The 20065-nt window shown below is 44.2% G+C and overlaps 1 protein-coding gene across 1 annotated transcript in view; it reads left to right on the forward strand.

Annotated features, from left to right (window-relative positions):
• Window positions 1-20065, forward strand: part of Ros1 (ROS proto-oncogene 1, receptor tyrosine kinase) — a 100343-nt gene that overhangs the window by 41867 nt on the left and 38411 nt on the right. Inside the window, exons 22-31 of the mRNA XM_051175318.1 lie at window positions 1238-1500; window positions 3511-3574; window positions 3763-3965; window positions 6084-6289; window positions 7473-7756; window positions 9711-9887; window positions 15137-15336; window positions 16673-16817; window positions 17535-17767; window positions 17873-18049. Coding sequence (XP_051031275.1) covers window positions 1238-1500; window positions 3511-3574; window positions 3763-3965; window positions 6084-6289; window positions 7473-7756; window positions 9711-9887; window positions 15137-15336; window positions 16673-16817; window positions 17535-17767; window positions 17873-18049 — 1952 coding nt within the window. The remainder of the gene's footprint in view (window positions 1-1237; window positions 1501-3510; window positions 3575-3762; window positions 3966-6083; window positions 6290-7472; window positions 7757-9710; window positions 9888-15136; window positions 15337-16672; window positions 16818-17534; window positions 17768-17872; window positions 18050-20065) is intronic.

A 20065-nucleotide genomic window follows, 5' to 3' on the forward strand; every position in this document is an offset into this window, starting at 1 on the left:
GGCACACAGGCAGGCATGGCCCTCAAGCTGAGAGATTTGTATCCTGATCCACAGGAAGCAGAGAGAGAGAGACACTGGTGTTAAGAGTAGGTTTTCCACCCAGCCTGGTCCCACAGCCGCGCCAGCCCCAAATAGCACACAGAGACGCTGTATTAGATATAAAGCTGATGGCCAGTTACTAGTTTCTTATTGGCTAGCTCTGTCTTAAATATTAACCCATTTCTATTAATCTAAGTGCTTCCACAGGGTCTTATCTTACCAGAGAGAGGGACCGGTGTACTATCCTGTTGGTCCTACATCTTGAAATTCCTCCTACCTCTCCCTGAATCCTCCTCTCCTCAGCCCACCTATCTTGCTTTCCTATTGGCCAACAGTGCTTTATTCATTAATCAATACGAGAAACATATTTACAGAGTGACATCTCCCAACACACTGGGTCTGGCTTTTGAAGGCTCAAAGCCCATCCCCAGTGACACACTTCCTCCAGTAAGGCCAGACCTCCTAATTCTGCTAAGCATTCAAACATATGAGCCTATTCCTATTCCAACCACCACACGGTTTTATACCGTAAGAACAGTACAGTGTAAGGACTGGGAATGGAGTAGATGTGTAAGTGAAGGATATTAGGGAGCGATAGGACTGGGACTGGGGACGTTGTGAGACCTGAGACCTTGCAGAGGACTTCAGACACAGAAGAGAAGTATATGGAGTAGAATGACCTGATAGTGCATGGCTTGGTTCTGCTCTAAGCTGGAGATGCCCAAGCCATACTCTGGGGATATCTGTCAGCCATCTCCACCGCTTTCTGACTTGTTGAGGGGTAGCGTTAAGAGAGCTACATGCTGTATTTTACCTCCTGAACTGAGTGAAGGGCAGTTATAGCCATTGTTTCCCCTCTTAGTAACTGACATCAGCTAAAGCCCTCTAGAGTGAATGAATGTTATATATTCTTAGGGATAATCAGTCTACCTTCATCTGTCTGGGGCACAGAGATGGGAAAGGTGAGTCTAAGTAGTGGTAAGAGGACATTGGGTAGACTGAAAGGACACATTGGGAACTCGCTGAAATACCAAGACGAGCTTCTGGATTACTCTTCTAAACAGAATTAAGAATGAGAGTAATATACTTGGACTGTCTGGAACGAGACATACTTTTCGCCAAGACGTCCAGACCGTGATCATGGGCAGTAAAAGTCAGCCTCATTGTGTCCCACCCTGTCTGTATGTCTACTTTTCAGTTCCATCGGCGCCGGAGAACCCCAGAATATTTATATCGTCATGTGGAAGATGTGCCCACAAGAATGAAGTCGTGGTAGAGTTTAGGTGGAGTACACCTAAGCATGAAAATGGAGTGCTAACCAAATCCGAAATCGCCTATCATATATCTAAACTAAGCGTCACAAACAAAACAGCTGAAGACTGGATTTCTGTCATTATCATGCCCCCCGTGATGTCTTTTCAGCTGGGGGCCATGAGTCCTGGGTATATTGTTGCCTTCCAGGTAGGAGAGAGAAAAAGGGATACACATTTGAGTTATAGAATTTATTTGTGTTGTATTATGTTCTTGCACATGGGCATGGGACTATGTTACGTGTATGTACAGGGAGGCCAGAGATATTGGATCCCTGGAGCAGCAGTTACTACAGGCAGCTGTAAGCCTCCCTGATGGGTACTGGGAACTGAATTTGGGTCCCTTGAAAGAGCAGTAAGTGCTCTTGACTGCTGAGCTCTCTGTAGCTCCAGGGTGATAAATATTGGTATTTTGGTTGTGAGCCTAGAATTTAATGGCTGAGTCATCTTCCAGCCCTGGGATATGAATATATGAATTTTAATAGGGTAATGGATGGTTAATTAAAAGACTGAGTTAAGACATTCCTACTTTGCTAATAATTTAATTTCACTGTGACCAGGGGAACCAAGTGGTCATCAGAAGCACACAGGCCAGGCAGCACAGCTTGGGTAGAGGATGTTTGATAATAGTCTTGCGTTCAGAATACTGCTCACATTTAGAGTAACGCATTATGCATTCATGTCCTCATAAGTTACCTACCACGAGCAATTATTTTGTACTCATTTTCACAGTTGATTCCTGGATCTGCCAGCCAGCTAACTCCCGAGGCTGCATGACTAGGCAGTGACATGCCACATGCAATTTCTGTGGTTCTTGGTAACATGTGACAGCATCCCTGTGAATCACCTGAATGCCCAGACTAGAACTGCATGTGAAAATAGAAGCTGAGGACCTACATAGCTGATATTGCATAGTAATAATCTGTCTGCCAACAAAGCAGAAAGAGATGAGGAGTCAGGAAGAATCTACTGCTATGCCACTGTAATGTTTTAAATTTATGAAATAATTTTTTTTAACTTAAAATAGATGGCTTGATAATTTTCATTTCCTCACCAATTACTGTATTCTTGACAATAGTATATAATTACACTTATTTTCCACATCTTTCCAGCAGAGGCAGAGGCATGTAGATTTCTGAGTTTAAGTCCAGCCTGGTCTACAGATTGAGTTCCAGAACAGCCAGGGCTACACAGAGAAATACCACCACTACCAAGAACAACAAAATACAACAAAATTAAAAACAAACAAACCCCAGAACAAACAAATAAAAAAGAACCGAATAAAACAAAAACCAATCTGGCGCTTTCTTGATAGAGCACATTGGGTCTTGTGCTTTGAGACCATCATCATACATGCCAATTTCCCTTGTAGGCGATTTTACATGCGCAGCGTTTGGGAAGGGAAATGATTAATTACACAATCGAACATCTTTAAAGGCTAAAATGAAAGCTTTCCTGTTAGGATGTAGCGTGACACAGTGAAAGAGAAAACAGGAAAGCCTCAGGTGTGGTCGGTCGTCCGTGGTCCCCACCTGTGTGCCACAGGTGAACTTACACGTAACCCTGATCCAGTTTCCACTCCTAAGCAGCTGTGAAGACCCAAAGAGGATGTATGCGAAAGGCATAATTACTTTAAATACAAGGAGGCTTGACTGTCTTCTCCTTCTAAACCTGCTTTTAGAAAGAAGAGTAAATTTAGCTCACCACAATTTGTACAGTTTTGTATCTGTTAACTATTTCATGTAACCTGACCTTTTATTTATCTAAAAATATTTAATTGATGAGTAAAGATTGCTTGTGTTCCAGGTGTGATGATTAGTGATTAGTTGTACACATATTGGGTAATGATTGACACAATCAAAATAATCCACACATCCATGGTATCTGTGTTACACAATAAGTCCCTAGCCCTTTCCCATGCAATGGGGATATTTATCATTCTTCACACTTTTCTAGGTCAGAAAACCAGTTGTGAGTACAGGTCAATATTTCCCCCTTACTTATTTATTATAATATACTTACGTGTAAAGAATGGTTTTGAACTGTTTATAATGTGTATTAGGTGTATATAGTGAATACTTCATAACTTTTCAGTCTCTGAATTTACTGCTAATGAGGATACCTATGCATACATCTAAAATATTTTCTTCCTGTTCTTTAGGTTCGTGTCTTCACATCCAAAGGACCAGGACCATTTTCTGATACAGTGATGTCTAATACATCAGGTATTTGTTACCTAGGATTCTATAAATAATTATTTGAAAGTATACATTTGTGTTGGTATGTTTAGGAAATGAGTGAGCTCTGATGTGTTAGATGAATCTGAAGTGGCCGATGGATTTCTCCATGACCGGTAGTTTCTGACCTGAGGCTTGTTTCTCATGTGCACTCTCTACTTATTTTTCATTTGCAGAAATCAAACCATTTCCATACCTCATATCTCTTCTTGGCAATAAGATGGTGTTTCTAGACATGGATCAAAATCAAGTTGTGTGGACGTTTCCCACGGAGGGAGACATCGGCTCGGTGGGGTACACAGCAGATGATGAGACAGGGTACTTTGTGCAAGGAGACTCACTCTTCCTTCTGAATCTGCGCAATCACTCCAGCTCCAAGGTACCTCCCTTCGGGATTCTTTGGACGCGAAGGCTGTAGTTAAGATGACTGGCCAGCGAGTGAGCCTTTAAGATTAGAATGACTGAAATAGTAAGTGAATGTATAGTAATTTAGCCACACATAGATACGGAAAGGATTTATGCACGTGCCAGTCAAGACTGGTTGCTGGGTTAAGGTACTGTACTTACTCCTGGGGCCACTGAGGGATGGTAGTGTCTCTTAGAACAAGGATCCGAGAGAATCAAGGTGAAGAGGAGAGAGAAAAGCTTTGCTTTGACTCTCAGGTCTGGAGGCTTCGGCCACAGTTCTTTTGTTGCCCCTGGTGAGTTTGCCCTCCATGGTAGGTAGTGTACTGAGCAGCCAGCTGCTCAACTCTTACTCAAGAGAGACGAGGGTTCACAGACCCACACCCCCATGACCCAGACACGCCTCGCACGGTGCCGCCTCTGAAGGCTCGCCTCTTCCCAGAGTAGCAAGGTTTGGGTCATGCCTTTAACACGTGGGGTTTTGGGGGAACCTTCTAGATCTGCACTCCACCAGGAGGCAAAGCATTGCGGGCCTTGCTCTTCACAAGGCTAGTCTACAGTTACCCTGACACCAGAAGGTCTGTACTGCACAAGGAGTAAGGCGGTGAACGTTAGCATCTGATTTCAGGGACTTAACTTTTGCTTCTACTGCTTGCTGGAGCCTGGGCCAGAGGGCAGGGATTGACTATCTAAGGGGTGTCTGATCTTCGGGTCCCTGTGGAGAGCAAAGGAGGTGATTGATTGACACACACAGCCCGGCCTTCACTAGGTAGGAGGTCAAGGATAGAGCAGCGTAGCCGCGTAGCCGCTGTTCAGGGAGCGGGGTACGGGGAAGTCACAGCCCGGGCTAAGGTGGTGCTCTGCAGGAAGCAGAAATAATTCATCTGTTGTGTCAAGCCGAACCCAGTGAAGTTGGGAGAACAGCAGGGGAGACACAGGGACAGGGGATGCGGAGCCACGGTGATGCTGAGGGTCATAAGGCTGGGCAGGTAGTGGGGTGACAGCTGCCAATCTGGGAAGCTAATGGTAAGCTACTAAAGAAATTCAGAGTCGCTTACTAGTCAAACTGTGGAGTTTCAAGTCATTTAAAATTTTGTTATTATTTTTAAAATTTTTATCTCATGTTCACTGGCGTGAGGGGGTTGGATCCCCTGGAACTGGAATTACAGACAGTTGTGAGCTGCCATGTTGGGTGATGAGACTTGGACCAGGGTCCTCTGGAAGTGCAGCCTGTCAATGCTCTTAACTGCTGAGCCATCAGTCCAGCCCCTTACATTTTCATTTTATTGTATTTTCCTCTCCCCCTTCCTTCCCTTCCCTACCCTCCCCTTCCCTTCCCTCCCCTCCCCTCTCCTCCCCTCCCTTTCCCTTCCCTCCCCTCCCCTCCCCTCCCCTTCCCTTTCTCCCCCCCCCTTTCTTTTTTATGTTGAGATGGAGTCTCACACAGTGTAGGCTGGGCTCACATAACTATGCAGCCGAGGCTGACTTTGGATTTCTGAGTCCCTTCCTTCTACTTGTTCAGTGCTGACCTTGCAGATGTACACCATGGCTTCCAGCTTCAAATTACGCTTTAGGATGCTCTGCTTCAGCGGCGCAAGTCATAGAAACCCGGGAGTTAGGTGACAGACATTGAGTGAGAAAGGAGATGCCAAGCTGGGTGGGATTGTCACAGACACTAGCTCCGCATGTAGTAATAAGAAGAAAACGAAGGGAGAGCCACCCGCATGCAGAATGACTTGTTGCCTTAATACTGGACACCTTTACCAATCTGAAGTGCAAGAGAAAAAGGTTTGGGGTGGGGTGACCAGTTCCTATTTTTGGAGTAACTCACTTGGAAATGTTCGTAAGTTGAGTCCCTAACTGAATGAAACATCTTGTCTAAAGATGAGGAGTTTTAGCCCTGGTCTGCAGATCAGAGCTGAAGCCAAGTGGCCAAAGTAATGTAGGATGGATATACAGTGTGATAAGAAGGCTTGGGTTACAGTTGTCACAGCACAGAGGGAGAGTTCAATGCATAGTGATGCAAGCGGCCACAGCAGACTCCGGGCGGAAAAGGACCCTGTTCCTAGCTGTGCTCTTCCCCCATGTTAAGCTCCTCCAGGATGCACGGCTTTCTGGTGTCGCAGTTACTGCAGTGGACTGGATTGCAAGGCACCTCTACTTTGCACTGAAAACGTCACGAGATGGAACACAGATATTCCATGTTGATCTTGAACACAAGGTGAAATCTCCTAGGGAGTTGAAGATTTGCAAAAGGCATTCAACAATAATTTCTTTCTCCATGTATCCCCTTTTAAGGTATGAGTCTCTTTATTGTGATGAAATAGATAGGTATTAGTATAACATATTTTTAATATTAGCAGCTAATAATGGGGAAGTAAGATGGGGAAAGGCTCATGGGTACCTTTAATTTTTGTTTTGTGAGATGGTGTTATATGACTCGTACTGACGTAGAATTGGTAGTGTAGCCACTGATGACCCTAACCTTCCCACTATTCCTATCTCAGCTCCCAGGTGCTGGGACTACACAGTTGGGAGTTATATTAAATTACAATAAATAATTCCGAGTCAAGTTTGGTGGTTCATGTGTATCATCCCGATCACTCAAAAGTCAGAAGCAGGAACATTGTGGGTTCAAGGCCAACCACAGTGATTTAGTGAGACCCCGCCCCCAACTCACAATCTAGAAAGTAAGAGTAAGAAGTAGGGCTTAGAGACAGAGTTCCCATCCAGTTTCGAGGTTCACTTTACCACATAAACTTTTATTTCACAGCCAACAATTAAGATTATAATCTCAATGAAGGTCAGGAATTTGATTGAACCCACATATAGGCCATAGCAAATTTTCGTATCAGTGAATTTTATAACAGCTGCAGGTGGTAAAAACAAGAAGTAGATGGAAACAAAGATGGGTTGGGCAGCAGCTGTGCCCCAGCAAAAACTCTTCTGGGTGCATCCATCTTCATAAAATTCATGTCTTTATAATGTAGTCCTAGGACCTCCATCCAGCAACTGAGTATCCTGAGTATCAATTCCCCAGCCTGCAAAGGGTGTTTTTTTTTTTTTTTTATTGTACCATAAGCATGGATATAGACCATTTTGAAACCAGGTTGTTTTTTTGGCCTTGAGAAACAGACATAGGAAGAGAGTGGAGAAGAGCATACTGAAAAATATGAAAATACAGTAAGAATTTATAGCCACTGACAGCCACGGAAGGTGCTCAGACTATGAGTTCAGGGTCATTAGAGCCCAGGGCTTTGGCTGTAACACATTATTAGAAAAACCACTGGGCAGCACCTAGTTGGGTTTCTTGTAACCTCCTCCATCTCAGAAGGAAGTCATTTGATATTTGGACAAGCTTACTCCCAAGGTTGCATTTGTCCTTTCATTACTATTGGTGGTTAATCTTCATTAGAAACTAATTTTCCAAGTGTCATGTTTTCCTCATTGAATTCACGGGGTTTCTCCACCTTCCTTATAGTCGCTTGTACTGGACAGAAGTTTCAGACCTGGGCCACCAGATGTTCTACTGCTGTATTAGCAATCACACCTTGCACCAGGTTCTACAACCCAAGGCCTCAAACCAGCGTGGAAGGAGCCAATGTTCCTGTAATGTGACAGAATCCGAGTTAGGTGGCGCAATGGCTGTTGATACCTCTGAGCCAAAGAGACCACGGATATACTTTACCAAAGGGCAAGAGATCTGGGCCATGGATCTGGAAGGTTGTCAGTGTTGGAAAGTCACCATGGTGCCTACTAGCTTTGGTAATGTGCTGCTGTGTGCATATATGTCTTTTCTTTTTCTTCTTCTTTTTTAGGTCTCTTGAAACCCAGGGTGGTCAAAATTGCACTCTATAGCTGAGGATGCTCTTGAACTTCTGACTTTCCTTCTTCTACCTCCCAAGTGCTTGGATTACAGATGTATGTCATCAGGTTCAGTTTTAGGAAGTGCTGGCCATCAAACCCAGTGGTGTGTGCTAGGGAATCTTAACTGAGCTATATCGCAGCATGTACACCCTCATTGTAACAGCAGTCTCTCCCATCCATTGGAAAGAACTTTCAGGGGAGGGGAGGCAGCTCGGTTAATGAAGAACTTGCTGTACAGAAGTGGGGATGGGAGTTTGAGTCACTAGCACCCACATAAAAAGCAGGTGTTGGCGCTCACCCGTAATCCAGGCAGCGGAGAGGTGAAGATCCCCGTGAGTTGCTGCCAGTCAGTGTAGCAGAGTTGATAAACTCTGGGTTTATAAATTTTGATCACACAAGCACCAATTAAAGTTATAATCTTAGTTTGGTGTGCTGGTACATGCTTTTAATCCCAGCACTTGGGAAGCAGAGGCAGGCAGATCTTTGTGAGTTCAAGGCCAGCCTGGTCTACATTGTGAGTTCCAGAATAGTTAGGGCTACATAGAAGTTCCTGTCTGGAAAAATACCACCGCCAACACCAAACCAAACTGAACAACAACAAAAATGTTAATCCTCATTGAAAATTCGACTGACCTAAATATCAGCTAGAAGGAAACCTTAGTGGATTGAGATGGGCTTCCACATACACACATAAGGGCATGCATGTTTATGCGCAAACATACATGGGCATATGCACATATATACACCATAAGACACATACACAGAGCAAAAAAAAAAATAAAAGTATTGTTGCAGGTGTGGATAGATTGATCAATCAGTAAAACACTTTCCTTAACTGCGAGGAACTGAGTTTGGGTTGCTAGGGCATGGTGACACACATCTGTAATCCCACAAGAGGCAAGTGAGTCACTGGAAGATCACTCACTAGTCAGCTAGAACAACCTATTTGGTCAGGCTACAGACCAGTGAACTCTGTCTCAAAGTTGGAAGGCACTCGTGTACAGGTATAAACATAGGTATTTGTTTAGAAGCAATTTGGCAACATTAGCAAGACAATGCAAGTAGTTTCCTCACAGAGGCCTAAGACTTCTGGACCTCGGGCTTTTGGTCAAGTTTGCAACACCAGGCATGAATCCCTTCCTCTGGAGCAGGCCTCCATCAGAAAGCAGTTAACTACTCCCATAGCCTTTGTGCCACTGTTTTCCAGTGGGCATACCTAGCTCTAGGTCAATATTAGAGCTTTCAGGGTGCTCTCCTGGGAAATACCATGGAAGGACTCCCCCCCCCCCACCCGCCACCCTCAGTGGCCTGCACAGCACCTTCTAGTACTATGAAAGCTAGCTAGCTTCAGCTTGATTTCGGTGTGTCTTCTAAGTGTGTGATGTCTTCAACAATAGGGTCTTACTATTTGGTTCTGGTGTAAAATCAAGATCAGTGGCAATTGCCTGTGTTATTTTTGGGGTGTCTAGGACTGGTAGGAAGGCATCCCATGTCAGAGGTGGTTTTTAGACTGCTCTGCTCTTAATGAACCTTGTGGCTGTGAGCAGTGTATCTAATGCCCTGTGCCTTGGCTTTTATTTTTACAAAATGGACTTGGTAATGACAGTGCTTACCTTGACTTTACTGAGTCCAGAAACAAAAATGAAGAAGCATTATTGAGGCAGGTGCCATAAAATAAGGTTTTTTTATATTGTAATGTTTATATTGTAGTATAATTTTTATATGATAATGTTTTCTTGTAGAAAAATAACTTCATATATTATTTAGAGCAGAAAACTTAAGATGTCTAACTTCATTTTTTTTTTAAATTTCTTTATCCTTTATTTTTCTTTTCTTTGTTTTGAATCAGCAGGAAAGAGAATTGTTAGCTTAACAGTGGACAGAGAGTTTGTGTACTGGATCATCACAACAAACGACAACACACAGATTTACCAGGCAGAGAAGGGGAGCGGGACCATGGTCTCCCAGGTGGAGGCCCCTGGGAGTAAGCATATCTGGGCTTACAATTCAGTTCTGCAGCCTCTTCCAGGTAAGCAGCCATCCTAGCCACATGCTCCTTTCCTAGGCTGTCTGTCCCTTCAGTCTCGGGATTAGGCCCTTGCTCCTGTCCCACACTGTCAGGCACGCCCTGTTTCCCGGGGCTCACAAATGCACACAGCTTGAACCGCAGTAGGCAACATTAGGTGCGGGAGCCTGTGACCTGTCCCCTCCTTCTGTCCTCCATATCTCCCATCTGTTTAAGGCCTTTCAGCGGTGTCAAAAGCATTGCACAAAGCCTCTGCTGTCTTTCAAGGTCAAGTGCTGTGTTTATGAACTGTCCTGTATTATGCATTCAGTATGTTAAGTAGACCTGTCTTGTAAGACATAGTAACAGAAGTTGTTTAGAAAGAAGGAAAAATGGCTTGGATCAGAAACTCAGATCTAGGTAATGAAGGAGAAATGTCAGAGAAGCAAGTGGTCAAGGGAAAACAAGAATGAATATTTTTCTCAGTTCACAATAATAGCAGCAGTGAATTTTATCATTCATATCTGTGTGAGTGCTTGTACATGTGTGTATGTTTTTATATCTACCTCACTTGTCTTTTATCTTCTATAGAATTAACCTAGAGGCAGGAGGGAGGGCCCAGTCCCTACTCCAAATGACTTGACAGGTTTTGTTGACCCCTCCTGGAAGGCCTCACCCAGCAAGAAACAAACCAAATTTGCAATAAAAACTTGACTATCTGTATTACCATCTCCCCAATGAAATACTGTGTATAAGTCTAACGAAATATGTATGTATAAGACCTATATGATAAATCCTACAAAATTCTGGTGAGAGTACTTGAAGGATAGTGAAATAAGTGTCCGGATAGTCCACACTCATGGGTATGAAGTTGGGATGTCACTTGCCCCCAGTTTGAGCCATAGATTCAGTGCGGTCTCTTCAGGATCCAGGAAACAATCTTGTGGGCATTGACAAACAAATTGTAGTGTTTAATGGAGATAAAAGAGAGGCCACCAACATCAAAGGGAAGGAATGAAGTTATGAGTTTGCCTGAAGTCTTTCCACAAAGTTACTACAACTTAGGCTGTTTGGCAGTGAAAGACAGATAAACAGATCCCAAGAAATACAGCCACGTGTTTGACCGAGGAACAAAAATAATACAGTGCTGAAACCATTTCTAACAAATAATGCTGGGGGCGGGGAACCTTATAAACATCACAAAAAATTAGCTAACCATGGGCTGCAAAGCTAAGGTAAAATATCTGGAGGAAAAAAAAAAAGATTTGTGAAGTTGTGAAAAGGTGTGGAGAAAGCAGAAAACATACATGCACAGAGGGCAAAAAACCAGACAGACAAAGCCACCTACTATACAATTCCCACCTACATGGCATTCTGCAAACGTGGAAACCATAACCGTGGTTGTGTGGTTTGTTTTTGTCCACTTGACACAAGCTGGAGTCACCTGGGAAGAGAGGTCCTCTACTGAAGAATTATTTCCACCAGACTGGCCTGTGGGTCATTTTAATTTTTTAAAAATCTTTTTAATGAAAATAGTCCCACCCCCACATTCTTTACCCTGATTATGACCCCCACCCCCATCTATTCTTCCCAGCTTCTCCCCACATCAGCCCCCATATGGACCCTATCTCTCCCTCCCGCTCCCTCCCGCCCCCCCCCCCCCCCGTTCTGTCTGTCAGCAGACTGCTGACTTGGTATTATAGGAGGGCCCAGCCCCCTGTGGGCCATGAAGAATAAAGAAGGCAGGGCAGCAAGCCAGAGGAAGGAAGGCAGCAAGTGTGTCCCTTGTCCATCATTGGCTTCAGTTCCTGTCTTGGCTTCCCCAAGTAATGGGCTGTAACATCGATGCCGAATAAACCCTTTCCCATGTTGGTTTTGGTCAGGTTTTTCCGCAACAATTGAGCAACAAACTAGGACAGGCAGTAAGGGAATCAGTGATGAAGGGGAAAGCTAGGGGTGGAGGGTGGGAGGTAGAAGCAGGTGGAGCACAGAGTGTGTTTAAGGCAGTGGAATGCCTCTGTACGGTAAGAGCGGACTCACCATAAGGCATCTTCTTTCTTTTCTTTTTTAAAAGATGTATTTATTATACATACAGTGTGCTGTCTATACATCTGTACATATGCTTGCAGGCCAGAAGAGGGCACCAGATCTCATTGTGGATGGCTGTGAGCCAACGTGATTTCTGGGAATTGAACTCAGGACCTCTGGAAGAGCAGTCTTAACCTCTTAACCTCTGAGCTGTCTCTTCAGCCCCATAAGACATCTTCTAACTCATCAAATATACAACACAACAGAGAGGCCTGATATACTCTGTGGCCTTTAGGTGATAATATGTCCCAGTAGGCTCACTGATTGTAAAACACATGGTACTTTGATGAGCTATTGGTAATGGGGGAGTCTACGCGTGGATTTGGACACATGTGAGAGCTCTTTCCAATTTCCTATCAATTTTACTGTGAATCCCAAACCACTAGAAAATAATGTTGATCAGGGAAACAAAATGAAATTTCTGTTCGATGTTAAATAACAGCCCCAACACATACCTGACAGCAGAAGTCCTCAGGGTAGTTTTTATTACCGAGATTCATTACAGTATAAGAGGCTATCATTAGCTGGGAAAGAAGCATCCTCTTCACCACCCTGTAGGTCCATTTGGGAAGGGTACTTTACCTCCATCTGCTGGAGATTTCAGGAAATTACAGTTTTTTCTCCTGAGGTATTTAGCGGCTTCAAAATGGTTAGGATGTGAACAATGGAAGGGAAGAAGGGAGGAGGGGGAAGGGGTGAGGAAAAGAGGGAGAGAATCTTTCCTTTGGTACCAAGTGACATTTCCAATATTTCAACAGCCTAACATATTAGTTGAGTAAAAATAAATAGCATGAATCGTTGAGTCAGCTTTTGTTCAATGTGGGTATTCCATTTTTCGTTTAGACCAGAGGTCAGCACAAATGAACAGCATCAGCTAACTGTGGCGCTGGTGAAATTGTCCTTCTCCAAATCATTCCTGGTGTCCTCAAAGTTAGATTGACAGGTTCTCTGTGGACTCCCTCTTCCCAGGAATCAAGGGTGTAGGTCTAACTGAGCTTTCTTTGCCATGCTCTGGAATTCATATCTGAAATTGACACATCAGTGTTATTTTCCATAAGCATTCCCAACAGCTTATGATCGATGATATGTAACATTTATTTGAAATGTGGAGCATGAGGAGATAGAATGGTATGTATTTGTGAACTAGATAATTATCTCTGTAGTACTGGGCTCGCCTTCCCAAGGAAGCAAAGGACTGGGTTCGAGCAAATATTTGGTGCTCAGACATTTCTCTCCTAAGTTTCTTAGATGCAAAGGATGCATTTGTAGTTTGAAAATATCAGCTAATAAAGATTGCAGCTAAAATGTGTCAACCTGCCTTCTGGAACATGAGGCAAACCCCGTTTGAATCAGAAGGCTCACATTCTATTAGTGGATGAGAAATAAAGCACCCAGCCCAAACCAAATGTGTCTAATGCCATGGTGGAACGAAACAGGTTTTGGTGGGGACACAGGTGATGGCCTCACCTGCACTGGGGCATACGCAGGGCTTCCCAGGAGATACGATGCACGAGGAAGGTCATTCAAGACTGGAGGGAGCCCACACCAGGGGACAGACAGGTGGAAACCTAGCGTAGCTTGTCAGCAGTGCAATGTGACCAGAGTGAAGTATGACTTTGCAGAGTCAGGAGACAAGACAGAACAGTAGACAGGAGATGTATTGCAAACTCCATTAGGCGATGGGCCACGATGCTGGAGTAAGGTTGCTAGGTTTCAGATTAAATCACACTTTTCAGTGCTTGGCACTTTGCACAATGATGCTGTGTTTTAGAAGGCTATTTACATGGCGCCTGTCAGGTGAATAGATCAGAAATGACAGTCAGCTGCATACGACGGAAGCATTGTTTTAAAGGCCTCGATCCTGGGGAATCACTCTATCAGACTGGCTTGTGAATGTGTCATGGTAGCATCTTCTTGATTGATGATTGATGATTGTGGGAGGGCCTAGCTCTCTGTGGGTGATACCTCCCTTGGGCAGGTGGTCCTGCCCTGTACAAGAGTGCTGGCTGAGCAAGCCATGAGAAGCAAGCCACTAAGCAGCATTCTCCCACGGCCCCCGCTTAAGTTCTTGCACCCACCCATTTCCTTTGCTCAGTCTCCACTGCTGCCTTCTTCTTCTACCTAGCCCAGTTCTGCTAGTTAATATAATTTTTAAAAGCTTTTTTATTTACTACTATTATGTGTGTGTGTGCGAGCTCGTGCGCACTCTCGAGTGCTCATGCACACACATGTGAATGCAGGTGCGTGCTTGCCAAGGTGTGTATGTGGAGGTCAGAGGATGATTTTCAGGAATCTTTTCTCTTCTTCTACTGTGGGTTCTGGGGATCCAACTCAGATCAGGTTTGTAGCAAACCTGCTGTCTTGCCAGACCCCAACCTCACTTTCTATTTTGATTTTTTTTTTGGAACCTAATGAATTTCTTTAGCATTATTTACAGTTGTGTTGGTCAGAGTTTGTTTACAGGAACATGTGTACTTATCAGTGACCGTATCAGTAAAGAAAATGTCTCTTTCTCACCCAACATTATTTGCATGTAAATCCTTAAAGAGACCCTATGAGCCACTCTCACTTTAGTGACTAGTATGAACATGTCTAATTTTGTGGCGGTCTTGTGCATGTGGGCAGAGCATGTTGTACACAGAAGTTAGCATCAAGGGCTTGACCCTCTGCCTCTATCTCCTGAGTGAATACGGTGGAGGCATGTTCCACCATGCCGCCCAGCCTCAAGCTTTGCTAACACGTCTTGTAATAAATTCTTACAAGATTGCTTCTGCTTCCAATGACATGGTGGCTGCATCTCATGCAAGGAGAAGGTAAGGGACAGAAAATTTGCCCTTCCATACCAGTGAGCAAACACCACTTTGGAAGGTTCCCAGAGCAGACATGATTGCGCTTCCTGATCGTCCCAGGTGCAACTGAGCTTCAGAGCTTTCCTCTGGCTGTGCTATCCTAAACAGCATCAGAAGAGCAGACGTGGAGGGAAGGGGGAGGACACTTGGGAGGACACAGGATAGTTTGCACAGCCAGAGTCAGGAGACAAGCCAGTTTTTGCTTCCTCAAAGCAAATATTGTCTCAAAAGCATTTCATATTTATCATTTCAAGTAGAAATCCTGTATACTCTACCAACACTTGTTAGATAAATCTATTACTTTTCTCTACATGTGTCTTTTTCTTATTATTTTAGATAAAGCATATCTGTCCTTAGCTTCGGATATGGTAGAGGCAACTATATTGAATGTCACCAACACCAGCCTCACACTCAAATTACCTCCCGTCAAGACAAACCTCACATGGCCTGGCTTTACCAGCCCCACGCCAACTTACCTGGTCTACTACACAGAAGCTAATAGGACAAACAGCCACAACAGGAAATACAGAATTCTGGTAAGCCTGGAGCTGGCTGCTTTTGTTTTTATATAATTTACTTTCTTGATGCGAACCTTTCAACTATGTGTTCTGATAAAAAGAAGCCCGTTTTAAAACTTTTCCCACTCAACATTTGAGCAAAACATTGGTATCTAGCCTTCTTTCCTGGCAGCAAGTTAAACATAGGGAAATTTCCTAACACTAGCTGAGGGTTGTCATTGTAACTGCTTCTTGCATGTCCTGAGAGAACAAAGTTTGTTCCCTGCCCTGATTGCTCCCAAGAGGGATAGAGCCTTGTCCCTATGTCCTAGCTATCCAACAAAAGAGCAAGGAGTGAATCAGGCAGAGCGAACGCGATTGTCACATGTCCTTTCGGAGCATTTGTCTAATAGAAAGTACGTGTAGTATTTTTGTCTGTTCTGTGTGTTGTGACGCGTACCCCAGGGACTCCATCTACTTGTTATTTGTCATTGTTTCCATAGTTGTTGTGGCATAGTAGGCATGCACTAGAGCTCTTTCACGAGCCCTGTTTGTCTCCGTTTCTCTGAAGCATCATCTAACTGTATAGTGCTAGCCGGTGGGAAACTAGCCCCATTACCCCAAGCCCAAGATTGGCTTGAATTTGCTGCAGAATTCCGTGCCTCTGGAGTCATGGCATTACAGACATATATCACGGTGCTTGGATCTAGCTATTTCTTGGATGAATGAATTGTCACTGTTCACTTCAATACTGGTGCTGGTGTTTGGACTAATCTGTGTGCAATAGTTGGCTTTGCACACACTTTATTTAACCAATTCAAAGAGGGGAGATTGATCATCAGCTTTAGGCATCAGATGCCATGTGCTGCCACAAAGCATACATTTGGGTCATTTGGTTGGCCAGACTGTGCCGTGACACTGGACATTTCTGTTATTAGACCTGCTCTGGTTTCCTGACTGTAAATTGATTAGGGTGAGTGTAAGTCAGTGACTTGCCAAGGTTGGTTCTTGCATGGTTCTAAAGCACAGCCAGCACCCCAGGGGTGCTGTTTACATCATTGGACTTTATTTCTGAGAGTGTTTAACTGCCTTTGTTTGCTCTGTTCATGTAAGTTTCCAAACTTACGTTCCCTTACTTCTGATGCAATGAGAATGAGATACTGTCCTCTCCTGGATCTCTGTGCCCATGTGAAGTGAGTCATTTCTTGTTCGCTGAGAGTTGCCTGCCAATCATTTGTCACTCATTCATGAAGATAGTAAATAAGTCGAGTCTGTTATATTAAGACAGTAGCGTCAAGAATGATCCAGAACAACTGTTTTCTGTCGTTTGTATGAAAGACAGGAATTAAACACTTACTTAAAAAATCGATCGCAGGAATCTCAGGAGAACATAGTCCGCATTGAAGGTCTGCAGCCCTTTTCAGCATATGTGATTCGGGTGGCCGTGAAGAATTACTATTCAGATCCTTTAGGACATTTACCTCTGGGAAAAGAGACGCAGGGGAAGACTACAAGCGGAGGTGAGTTATGGGCTGGTGTGGGCTTCTAGTGTGGCATTTCATGATATGTGTGATGTGCATGTCTGTACTTTTTAATCTGAACACTAATAAATAATCATTATGGGGATGTTTAAAGTTTAATAAGAACAGTGAAGGGGGGGGGGACCCTTTAGCACTTGACCCTGGCTCTAACCCTTGACAGGGCTGAGTCTCACCCAAGGAAAGCACAAAGCAATTGTAGGTAATGCATCAAAATGCACTTTGATGAAGGGGCACATTCTTTGTCCTGCCACACAGAGTCACTCCCCTCATGCATTCATTACTCTCTGCTCATGTGCAGAGACAGCAAACCCAGCTGTAACGTGAAATGCGCTCAGCGTCCTGAGGGGCTCAGGGTACTATAACGTCAGTCTTTAGTAGATGGAAGCTCTGAAGCAGAGAGATGGGCTCTGTCAGCCGTTTTCCGTGATTGCTACATATCTCTCCCGAGCTTTGTAGTTCTTCCCTGACTGTAGACTTGAGCTGGGGTCAGAGAATGGTTTGTTCAGTGGGCAAAAATAGACAGCATCTTTTCAGGCAGCCTGCTCGATTCCCATTATGGAAGAGGCCAATGTTCCTCTGCACCACTTAGGGCATTCGGCTCACATGACAGCATCGTTCCTCAACTGACTCTCTCGATTCTTTCCACCACTTGGTGCTGTTGTGATGTCCCTTGTCCTTTGCTGCTGTTTATTTCAGTGCCCGGGGCAGTTTGTCACATCAAGGCAACTGTGCTGTCAGACACCAGTCTCCACGTAATCTGGACAGAATCGGAGAGGCCAAACGGACCCCGAGAGTCAGTTCGATATCAGCTGGTTATGTCACACCTGGCTCCGATTCCTGAGATTCCTCTAAGACAGGGTGAATTTCCAAGTGCCAGGCTTTCTGTCCTTGTCACTAAACTCTCTGGAGGACAACTCTATGTGTTGAAGGTATTGAGTGATTGAGTGTTCTGAGCACTTCTAATTGCCATATTAGAACACATGTTCCGAGAAGGCTAAGGCACTTCTTCTTTTTTTTTTTTTCATAACAAAAAGGTCCTGGCCTGTCACTCGGAGGAAATGTGGTGTACCGAGAGTCATCCTGTGACTGTTAACATGTTTGACACGCCAGAGAAACCTTCTGTCTTGGTTCCAGACAACACTAGCCTGCAGTTAGATTGGAAAGCTCCATCTAATGTTAACCTCACCAGATTTTGGTTTGAACTCCAGAAGGTAGACCTTTGATGTAAACTCTTGCTTTATGATGTGCAATAAGCTGGGGAGATTTTTTTTTTTTCATGACTAGAATGTTCTCTTGTATACATCAACAATGCTTGCCAAAATTCCTTGGCTCAGATTGGCATGAGAAGCATTAAGTTACTCAGGTAGAGTTCAATTGCTATTAAGGATGACAAGGTGGCTCAAGGGTAAAGGTGCTGTCAAGCTTGAGGGCTTGAGTTTGATCCATGGGTCACACAAGGTAGAAAGAGAGAACCTGTTCCCACAAATTGTCCTCTGAGCTCCGCACCCAAGTCTTGGCACATGTGTACCTTTCCCCCTCTCTTCCAACATTAAAGAAGTATAATAATAAGCGTCTTTAAGAAGACTCATGTATTCCAGGACAGCCAAGGCTACACAGAGACACTCTGTCTCAAAAAAAAAAAAAATAAAATAAAATAAAAAAACAGCGAAACAAATCAAAGACTCACCTAGGGGCTGGAGAGATAGCCCATCAGTTAAGAGCATTGGCTGCTATCTCAGAAGACCTGGGTTCAATTCCCAGCACCCACGTGGCTATTTACAACTGTCCCAGGAGATCCAGTTCCCTGTTCTGACCTCCCAAGAGCATGATTCTTTGACAATTTCGTACATGGATGCTGCGTATTTTGATCACATTGCTCTACTATTCTTCCCTCAGCCCCCCGCCCCCCTTCCTGACATATCTCCCCTCCTTTCAAGTTCGTTTTAGTAACCCACCCTCTGAGTTTAACCAGAGCTGCTTGCATGTGCAGGGTGTGGTTATTTACTGGGTCGTGGGTCAACTTACCCGTGCCTCTACTCTTGAGAAAAGAGACTCTCACTGCAGCCATTGATTATCTTTAGCTTGTCAGCCAGGGGAGGGCCCTCACGTGTCCCTCTCCACTCTGGGCTGAAATATTGACAGTAGGAACATGTCCTCATTCATTCCCTCTACTGCCCTTCCCCTGCCGCCTTCTTTTGTCCCCTCCCCCCATCAGGGACCCCTCTCCTTATGTCACACGCACCCCACTGTTTCCTTAAAGCCCCTCCCTCCCATCTCCTGGTCCCTTCTCTCTTTGTAAAATACACTTTTATATCTGAGACTGAAAAGGGAACATCCAGCATTGAGTTGGTCAAATGAAAGACTCATTTTAAAGCTTTTTTTAAAAAGAAACATTGAGTCTGTTTTAATGATTTGTTACCTGTTTAAAATGGTGACTTTGTAACAATCAGGCTAGATTGGAGACACTAGAGGGTGGTTTGCTTTTAGAATTACTTTTCTTTCTTTCTTTCTTTCTTTTTTTTTTTTTAAGATTTATTTATTTATTATGTATACAGTATTCTATCTGCATGTCTGCCCACAGGCCAGAAGAGGGCACCAGATCTCATTATGGGTGGTTGTGAGCCACCATGTGGTTGCTGGGAATTGAACTCAGGACCTCAGGAAGAGCAGCCAGGGGTCTTAACTGCTGAGTCATCTCTCCAGTTCCCATTTAGACTTACTTAAGTAAGCTTAATGCAGTTCATGTAAAGTCAAGGGGAGGGGATGTTAACGTTGCATCCCAGATAGGAAGATGTGAGGGATAATAATGTGTTGGTACCTCACTTTGCTAATGAGGAGATGGAGATTGAGGTGGATGCTATAATGAGTCAGGTGTCACCAGTTGAGCACAGAAGAGCCGGGACTGGCACATCCCTAGAACTTGGGTGTTGTCTATAGAAGGAGGGTGGGTCATTAAGTTAGCTGTCTCATTCTTCAGAGTCAGGAGAAGACAGCAGACAGGGCCCTCCTGGTCCAGTCCTCATCATTTCAGGAGGTACTTTCTCTGTAGACTTCCTCTGTTCCCCCACTTTTTCAATACAGGTTCCTGAGAGGCCACTTAGACAACCATGAAGCTTCTGGGTTTGTCGATATACACTTTTGATTCCAGCATGTAGGAGGATCATGAATTTGAGGCCATCTTGGGCTGTCCACAGTGAGACCTTTTACAAAAGTATACCATGAAGCTG

This window comes from Phodopus roborovskii, unplaced genomic scaffold, assembly GCF_943737965.1.
Source record: "Phodopus roborovskii unplaced genomic scaffold, PHOROB, whole genome shotgun sequence".
In the NCBI taxonomy this organism is placed as follows: Eukaryota; Metazoa; Chordata; class Mammalia; order Rodentia; family Cricetidae; genus Phodopus; species Phodopus roborovskii.